Source organism: Natrix helvetica (assembly GCF_964273705.1).
Source record: "Natrix helvetica genome assembly, chromosome: 1".
Taxonomy (NCBI): domain Eukaryota; kingdom Metazoa; phylum Chordata; class Lepidosauria; order Squamata; family Natricidae; genus Natrix; species Natrix helvetica.
In genome coordinates this window covers 350,148,262-350,158,078 of record NC_138548.1, presented here as the reverse complement: position 1 = coordinate 350,158,078, position 9,817 = coordinate 350,148,262, and the positions used below count along the sequence as shown (strand labels likewise).

General features: G+C 42.8%; 1 protein-coding gene across 14 annotated transcripts in view; it reads left to right on the top strand.

The window, feature by feature from the left end:
* The first annotated feature begins 2,947 nt into the window (after positions 1-2,947).
* Positions 2,948-9,817, top strand: part of BAG6 (BAG cochaperone 6) — a 43,948-nt gene continuing 37,078 nt past the window's right edge. For 4 of the 14 annotated variants that reach the window (XM_081934282.1, XM_081934280.1, XM_081934281.1 and 1 more), the window contains exons 1-4: positions 2,948-3,515; positions 6,265-6,309; positions 8,293-8,388; positions 9,505-9,622. In XM_081934282.1, the coding sequence (XP_081790408.1) occupies positions 8,311-8,388; positions 9,505-9,622 (196 nt within the window). In that variant the 5' untranslated portion in view covers positions 2,948-3,515; positions 6,265-6,309; positions 8,293-8,310. The other 10 variants (XM_081934284.1, XM_081934285.1, XM_081934286.1 and 7 more) reach the window with 10 other exon arrangements.

The window sequence follows — 9,817 nt, the reverse complement described above, 5'->3', positions numbered from 1 at the left end:
CGAGTCCTATAATGTTCTCTTATAGGTAGGAAGCTAATATTGGGTTAGAAAGGGATTTTATTCTGAAGTGGTTTTGTCCACAATAGGCGCTTTTGCTCTTCTTATTTTATTGTGGTTTTCTCCTGCCCTAGGTCATCAGTTTTTTTTTTTTTAAAAAAGCAATTGGCTAATTTAAAGCAATATGTACTATTTCCCCGTTGTGAAAGTTTCTTCGTCCTGTTGGAAGAAATGTCCTTCTGGGTTCAGTTCCAAGTGGGGAAAAAGATACTGGAAACATGGAGGCTGCTTGGAAAGATGGTTTAATGGCGAACAGGATCACATGGCTTGAACAGAAAAGGGGGATCACATGATGTTGCAGATGTTGGGTGAAGAAGAAAAAGAGACGGAGAGGCTGAAAGTTCCTGGTTTTTATGCCCTTTCTGGCCTTAGATCTTATATTCTTGTACTCCCATAGGGCCATGCAGGGGCAACTCTGTAGGCTGTGAGTCCACGTTTGGTTGAGCATTTCTTCTTCCCAGGTGCCCTGTGGTGAGATGGGTAAAGGGCTAATACTATCACACCTTAATCCCATCACCCTGGAGCTGAAGGGGGTAATCTTTGTTATGTAGAATAGACTGGCCCAAGCTTTTTAATGGGCCATTGGCAAAGGTGGGGGCTATTAAGAGTGAGTCTGCTTCCTGCCTAAAAACATGTTTCTCCATTTCTGATCCAGGGAAATATAATATTCTGCCTTTTCAATATTTCCCAGTATATTTCATTTTTCTAGGAGAGGGGTAGGTTTTAACTTCCTACAGTCCCTTTGCTCAGGTTTTCTTCCCCTTTTTGTTAGTATCTCCTGGGCCCAATCTTGCATAGTGTATCCAAAGCACAAATTGTGCAGACATTTACAGGTACTAATTTACCAATAAAGGAGAATATTTGTAGCTCAGGGTTGAAATGAGGGGTCCTTTGTGCTCACTTGAATTTTCTTGTTTTCTTGCAAACCTTTCTTTACCCTAATTAAGTAACATCATCAGTGCTTCTCAATAAATGGGAATCATTTATTGACTATGAATAACTTAAACATGGCACCTATTGGGAGCTGAATGATAGTGGTTACTAAAGAATATGAGTTGGGGGGGGGGGCAGAGATGGATTGTTTGTTAAACGTAGTGAAGGGAACTTGGAAGTCTGTTGCCCACCCAAAAATACATTTCACCTAGTAATATGGGCAAAGCAAAACTCATTTAAGTGGATAAAGTCTGTCAATAAAGGGAAATCTATGGATTACATTACTCTTTCCCAGATGGGTTTCTTTCTTTAAAGCTTGCAAATGTATTAACTTCGAATACAAGTGAGTTGCAAATGACTTTCAAAAATATGCTATTGTTTAGTGTTGAAGTGACAAGTTCTTGCATACCAAAAGAAATGGCCTTGGCCAAGAGGAAAAAAAACATATTTTCCGGAAGTCAAAAGGAGGCCTAGATTGCCATGTTCAAAATGCTAATATCACCTTTTAAAATGCTAATAATGAAGCTTAAAATTCCAGGTAACCATATTAGCTTTTCGGCATTGTATCCACATCTGAAGTTTAGGGAAAACATGTTTTCCTTTTAATCAAAGCCATTTCTTCTTTTGATATGCAAGAATTAAACTTTTCTGAAATTAAACAATAGGGAGGATATCTTGGAAATCCTGGAAAAGTTAAGTTGACGCATCTTGGCAAGTTTGAAAAACACTGTTTTTCAATTCTTTGGTTTACCGCCTGTGAGCTAACCAGAGTGGTTGAGAAATTGGGTGGATATGGAAATGTGAATCATAAATTAAGCATAAATAAAACTAGTCACTCAAGGAAGTAAGGCTGGAAGGAAATACTTGATTACTGTAATGCTCTCTACATGGGGCTTCCCTTGAGATGCACCCGAAGGCTGCAGCTGGTCCAGAATGCAGCCGCGCGGACTATTATGGGGAGTACTAGGTACTCCCATGTAACACCGCTCCTGCGCGAGCTGCACTGGCTGCCTGTGGCTTTTCGGGTGCGTTTCAAGGTGTTGATTATCACCTTTAAAGCGCTCCACGGCTCAGGACCTAGTTATCTGCGGGATCGCATCCTACCCCACACATCCCTGCGACCAATCTGCTCTCACAGAGAGGGACTCCTCCGGGTACCGTCCGCTAAGCAATGCGGGCGGGTGGTGCCCAGGAGTAGGGCCTTCTCTGTGATGGGCCCGACCCTCTGGAACGACCCCCCCCCCCGATATTAGAACTACTGTTGATCTCCGCTCCTTCCGTAAGAAACTCAAGACCCACTTGTTCCAATTAGCCGGCCTGGCCCAATCGCAATTATAATCTAATCCTGACCTTCCTGGATGGCATTTTAAACTTTAAATTGGGGTATTTTAATTGATTTTAAATTGGTTTTAATTATCAGTTAGTTTATGGTCACTGTACAGACTGTGTGTTTAAGTCTGGGGTTTCTGTGCTTTGTTTTGTTGTCTATTTTATATTTATTGTCTGTACACCGCCCCGAGTCCCTTCGGGGAGAGGGGGCGGTTTATAAATTTAATAAACTCAAACTCAAACTCAAAACTTCCTATCCCTATTTCGAACATCCTTCATTACACTGGTTAAGTCAGTGTAAAATGCAACAGGCGCAGGCTTTTGCAACAGTTCCCATTGGCCAATCGTTGCTAAGCGACGAGCGAAAACAAAGATGGCGGCGAAACGATGGTTTATACCACAGATTACTATAACTCTCTTCCTCCCGTGTCTTCATATTAGAGGAGGAAGGGGAGAAATCCTAAACAAAGATGGCGGACTAAACGTCACCTTCCCGGACTGCAAGAGGGGAGGGGCGAATAAGCTTCGGCTAATTTAAATAACATGGCGACCACAAAGGTTCCACCCTCCGCTTTTTCTTAACGGCCCCTTTTACGTCATAGGAATACGTATTATGTCATCTCAACAGCGCGGGGACGTAAAGCTCCAATTCTCTTGTAGTGGTAAAGCTATTTGGCTCCTCCCACCGCGTCCGAGACTCGCCTAAGGCATTCCTTCGGATGTACTAGCTTAGTTCAGATGCTTAGAATTATTTTAAATAGTATATGAACTGAGGAATTAAAAAAAAAACCAAAAAAGCCGAGGAAACTATCATTAGCGCCAGGAATTTTTTTCCTCCCCCTTTTTCCATCGAGTTTTTGAATTGAGAAGCGTCGGGCAACCCTTTAGGCAACTATGGAACACTCGCAAGTAAAGGGGCTTAGCGAGCTTCAGGCGCATGCGTAGTGACCGAACGGCCGGGAACGCGGCGCTTCGGAAGGCAGGCACTCGGCTCCAGCCGCGAGGGCGGCGGCTGTTTAGCCCCTCCCGATATCCGTTCCGGAGGAGGATTTCGTGGGGAAAAGGACCCGCGGTGGGATAATTCTGCAATCGGAGGCCCTCCTTTTTTTGCCCGTGGCTCGGCGGAGGGAAGCGGAAGCGACGCCATTTTAGAACGTCCGGCAAAATCGCCTCGACGCAAGCGTTAGGTCAGAGAGGTAAAGCCGTGAGTAAAAATGAAACGAGGGGCCGATATTTCCGGCTATCAAAAACCGTCTCCTTTATTTTATAATCCCGGGCGGAAAGGAAAGAAAGAAAGAAAGAAAGAAAGAAAGAAAGAAAGAAAGAAAGAAAGAAAGAAAGCGTCGTTTGCTTCTTCCATAGGGACTCTTTGAACTCATATAAATATATGTATATACATGTATATGTACATGTATACATATACATATAACAACGTATATATAAATAATGACACAAAGTGGCAACGCGAGCCACTCTGTGGGTGTCACGTTTCAGCCTGAGATGGGCGAAGGGAACCCGGAGGTGTGTGTCGTTTTTCCTTCTCGTTTGCTAACTCTATGGAGCGAGGGTTTATATATATATATATATATAGATAGATAGATATAGATATCTATGGTTTTTTTTAAAAAACCTCTCATTCTCCCCCCTCCCCCTTTTTGGGCAGGAAGTTTTTTCTAGAGGCGGAAGGAGAAGCTTCTTCTGGAAATCGATTCCTGCCTGACGGGAAGTGGAAAGGACGCAGTGGGGGGGCGGCTGTTTCAGGGTAAAAAAAATTAAAAGGGGGGGGGAGAAAGGAGTGGGGAGGGGAGGGGGAGGCTTCGCGTGGCTCTCAACGCCCCCCCCCCCAAGCGCTTCGCCTCCTTAGGATAATCGGATCCTGGGAAACACTAACTGTATCGGATGCGGAGGACGGCGTGGGATCGGGATCGTATCAGCTGGGAGGTGGTGTATTGTTGTTGTTAGTTGCGAAGTCGTGTCTGACCCATGGCGACCCATGGGCAACGTTCCTCCAGGCCTTCCTGCCCTCTACCATCCTCTGGAGTCCATTTAAGCTTGGGTGACTCCATCCAGCCGCCTCACACTCTGTCGTCCCCTTCTTCTTCTGCCCTCCATCTTTCCCAGCTTTAGGCTCTTCTCCAGTGAGTCCTTCCTTCTCATTAGGTGGCCAAAGTATTTGAGTTTCCTCTTCAGGATCTGGCCTTCTAAAGAGCAGTCAGGGTTGATTTCTTCTAGGACTGACCGGTTTGATCGCCTTGCAGTCCAAGGGACTCCCAGGAGTCTTCTCCAGCATCAGAGTTCAAAAGGCCTCCATTCTTCCTTCCTTACAGTCCAGCTTTCACAGCCATACATTGCAACTGGGAAAACCATAGCCTTGTACACACTTTTGTTGGCGGGGTGTGTTTGTGTAGATGAGGCGAAGGCTATTGGGGGGGGGGGGAGAAGGAGAAGGGGGGGAGAAAGACGTGGCTCTCAGCAGGTGTTCATCTTTGAGCAGGGTTTTGATGGTGGCTGAATGATCTAGTCCTCCAGAGGTGATGGTGGTGGTGGTTGGGGAACAGGTCCCATGTTCCTTGGATATGTATATAGAGTTGTGCTTAGAGGCTTGTGGGAGGGGGATGATCAGCGGTTACCCACCTCTGCCTCTGGGGGGGGGGGAGAAGAAGAAGGCCACACGCCCATGTTCAGGAGGATGAGGCTGGCTAGTCCTGTTTCGGAGAGAATTTGTGGCCTCTTTCCCTCCCACCCCCACCCCCATATCCCATTTGCAGAAGGTTGCTGTGGTTTGTCTTGGGAGTGACTTGGATTGGAGACTTGATGAAGATCTATGGGGATTTTCAATCATCCAGGTCAGGATTGTCCTAAAGAGGCTTTTTTCCAAAAGGCAACTGGCCTTTCATCATTGTCATTGCCATCATCTCAAATCATCCAGGTTATGATTGTCCCAAAGGAGCTTTTTCCAAAAGGCAACTGGGCTATTATTATTAATTATTATTGTTATTATTAATTGTTATTATTATTATCCATCATCATCATGCTTTGAAAAGTTTCACTTCTCATCCAGGAAGAAACCAAAGAAGTTTCTCAGATGAGAAGCAAAATGTTTTTTGGGGAAAAAAAAATCAAGACAGTCCAATTGCCTTTTGGGGGGAAAACCGCACCTTTGGGATAGTTTGGTGATATTCTTTCTTCTTGTCGGTAGTGAGAAAGGGTCCTTCTTTAGGAGTCTTAAAGGCGTGTATTTTAGGTACGATGTTACTTATAGCATTTCTGCTGCTGATGTACTTGCAAGTTGGAGAGAAGAAAACTGATTCTGAACTGAAAAGAGAAAATTCATCTAAGCTTCTTGGGTGAGAAGTGAAATGTTTTCAAAAGGAAACAAAAAAAAAACAAAAACAAAAAAGTCTAATTGCCTTTTGGGGGAAAAAAAAGCACCTTTGGTGATACTTTTTCTTTTCGTCAGTAGTGACAGAGGGTTGTTTTTTGGGTAGGTTGTTCTAGTGTTCCTGCTGATGAAGTTGGAGAGGAGAAATTGTGGTCCTGAACTGAAAAGAGATAATGGGTTAATTCTGCTGCTTGACTTAGAGGACGTTTTATTCTCATCTGTACAGTTTGGGGGAGAGGGTTGAATGAATCCCCTTTGAATTCTTTTAGATTTTCTCTTGATAATACTAGTTAGGCTGGGTGAAAAGAGGTTCAGCATCCCTAATCCTAACCACATTTCCTTACTAATAATAATTTATAATTTGGTTTTTGGTTACTTATAAATGAATAGTTAATTGTAGTCTTTATTTATAAAGCTTAAGGATACGCTATTTATTGATATTTGAATGTTTATTAAAACGGAGTTTCTTCTAAGGAGTAGGATTGTAGAAATACCTGTCTTTTTTTTCTTCAAATGAGTATTGTTAATAATCTGGGGTTTTTTTCTCTTGTTCTTCCTCTTAGGGTTTTAGATCATCTTTTAAATTGCTGCTTGTCTGGTCATTGGAGGTCAGTTAAAATTTTTCAAACAATGTGGGCCACAAATAAGATTAACCTAAGCCTACGTAGGCTGGCAGCTAGACAGTTTCGTGGAGTTATTAGCTTTCTGCCATGAAGAAGGGAGACTGTATACTTAGCCAAATCTTGTTTACCAGGCCTTATACTGTTCATTAGGACTCAGTCTCCAGGATGAATAGAATTTGACCTTTAACTGTTTCTGTTCAAGGCGTGGATGTGGAATGAAACTATGGATATGCAAAATATCCTGTCAGATTCTGGCCTTGCAACATTATTATAGAAATAAGACAACCTTGACTGGGTCAGTTTTGGGTTTAGGACATTTTCCAAACTCCTAAATAAAACTCATAATGGGACAGTTCACCCTACTACAGCGTACATTTCAAACCTTTCAAAATGTCTGCCTTTTCTAATGTTTTTGACGCTACTGGGGCGTTAGACTCAAATTATAGGCAAACCTGGTAACAAAACAGAAACACTGTTATGATTTCAGTCCTCAAGAAATACAGTACAGGTAGTCCTTGACTTACGACCAAAACTGAGCCCCAATTTTCTGTTGTTGAATGATGCGTTTGTTAAGTGAGTTTTGCTCCATTTTACAACTTTTCTTGCAACGGTTGTTAAGTGCATCACTGTAATTCATAAGTCAGTAACCCGGTTGTTGAATGAATCCCTTTTCCTGGTTGGCTTTGCTTGTCAAAATGTTGCAAAAGGGGGGAGGCGGGGCTCCATATAAGATCTACCAAAAACAATTAGAACACAAATACTACAAATGGCAAGAGATATAAGATTGTAATTACTATTGGATGGATACAGGATGATGCAATGGAATGCGTAATAAAAATTAATTTAAATTTAGTTAAACTTAGAATATTACGCATAAAATGAAGTAATAATAGTTATAGTAATAAATGATTAACAATGATAATGTATATGTGTGTGTGTGTGTGTTGTATTTGTGCTGATAAATAAATAAAGGGAGACTAGTATAGATCTATTTCAAGCTATTTAGCTCTCATCAGCTAGCCATACCCTTACTGGGAATCGAACCAGGGCTGTATTGCATATTAGGCAGATGTATTAGCCACCAAGCCACAGGCTCTCCTCCTTATCATATGTAACACAAATACATACATCAGGGGTGTCCAAACTTGGGAACTTTAAGACTTGTGGACTTCAACTCCCAGAATTCCCCAGCCAGCATGGGGAATTCTAGGAGTTGAAGTCCACAAGTCTTAAAGTTCCCAAGTTTGGACACCCCTGACATACATGCATGCATGCATACATACATACATACATACATACATACATACATATATATACACACTATATTGATAATATGAAATTTTATATAAATTGTAAATGAGGACTATGGAGAGGATACATAAAAATTTTGTAACCAAAGATAAACAATTTTATACAGAATAAAATATAAAGATGTAATAATTATTGGATGGTTTTGGGATGATGTGATGAAATGCCATAATATAAATTTATTCTAAATTTAGAATATCTCACATAAAAGGAAGTAACAATGATTGTAGTCAAATAAATGTTTAATAATGATAATAATTGTATGCATATATGTTAGATTGATAATATGAGATTCTATATAAATTGTAAGTGAAGACTGTGGTGAGGGAGCGCAAACGTTTTGTAACCAATCTGGAGGATGGTTTTTATGTTTCATGTCTGTTTATATATGTTTGTTTAAAAATAATTTTTTAAAATAATAATAAAAAAAGTCGCAAAAGGGATCCCATGACCTTGGGACACAGCAAGCATGGTCATAAGTATGAACCAGTTTGCCCAGGAAAATGAATTTTGATCACGTGACCGTGGGGATGAGAAGCAAAACGTCTTCAAAGAAAAAGTAGAAAGTCCAGTTGCTTCTTGAAAAAGCAGCTTTGGGACCTGAGTGACTGATGACTGAGAATCTCCATAGACATTTACCAGTTTTCTGGTTTCTTACAGAAAAACCCGTAGTTAACCATGGCGGAGCTGGAGAACCTTGAGGTGATGATAAAAACCTTGGACTCTCAGACAAGAACATTCACAGTAGAAGGAGAGGTAAGATCCCCTCCATTTGGATAACAGCAAGAAAAAAGTGGATGGGACTGTCGTTTTTATGCCTGGGGTATCTCAGCATTGTATCGGAGTTGCTTTGCAGAACTCAACGTTACCTGCTTTAAGTTAAACAGATTATGAACAGAAGATCCCTGGGCCTATTTGTTAAGTCAAGAAGAAATTAAAAAAAAAAAAAGATTCTGGAGGGAATGGTGTGAAGAACAAATGCAATAAAGGCCAAAGTCTGAAAGGAGCAGCAGTTAAATATTTAATTCCTCTAGGAAGAAATGATAGAACAGGTGGTCCTTGCCTTCCGACCACAATTTGGTCCCATATTTTTGTTGTTAAGCAAGACAGTTTGATTTTAACATTTTTATGTCTTAACTTAGATGTAAGTGTAAGCTGCCCAGAGTTATCCTATGGCCGTGATGGTGACTCTTTGACACACGTGCCACAGGTGGCACACGGAACCATATCTGCTGGCACGCGAGGTGTCAGCTCCAGCGTGCATGCATGCGCTGGCCAGCTGATTTTCAGGCTTTCGGAGGGCTGGGGGTGGCTGTTTTCTCCCTCCCCAGGCTCTGGAGGTTTTCCTGGAGCCTGGGGAGGGCAAAAACGGCCTCCCCTAGCTCCCCCAGAGATCCTCCGAAAGCTGGATCATTTCCAAACTTCTGGTAGGCCCGTTTGGTCCATTTTTCACTCTTTCCAGGTTCCCGAGCTTTCCTGGAGCCTGGGGAGGGCAAAAATGGCCTCCCCCCCCCCCCCCCGGAAGAGCTTCCTTTCTTGTTTGGCCTTTCCTAGGCAGATGCCATAGAGGCAGGGGTGAGATCCAGCAGGTTCTGACAGGTTCTGGAGAACTGATTGCGGAAATGTTGAGTAGTTTGGAGAACCGGCAAATGCCACCTCTCGCTGGCCCCAGAGTGGGGTTGGGATGGAGATTTTGCAGTATCCTTTCCCTGCCACGCCCACCAAGCCACGCCCACATAACTGGTAGTAAAACAAATTGAATTTCACCACTGCATAGAGGGGCCAGGTTCTGATGAAGGAATAGTGGGAAGAGAGTTTCGTCCTGGTGGTTCCCCCCCCCCTTTTCTTCTCAGTTTTCCTTTTTCTCCGTAGATCACGGTGAAAGAGTTCAAGGAGCACATAGCGGGCTCAGTCAACATTCCCTCCGAAAAACAGCGTCTCATCTACCAAGGGAGAGTCCTACAAGATGACAAGAAGTTGAAAGAATACAGTGAGTTGGGAACCAAGAGAAGGTTGGGTGGTGGTGGTGGTGGTGGTGGGTTTGAAGTGAACATGGTTTGGGAGACGGGGAGGGATTCTGACCCAGGGTACGACCAAGTGCACCCTGGGAAAAGCCCCCCGAAATGTTAGCGTCCTGCTTCCATAAAGGCTGCCCAGAATAAAATTCATACTTTGCATGAGGCGC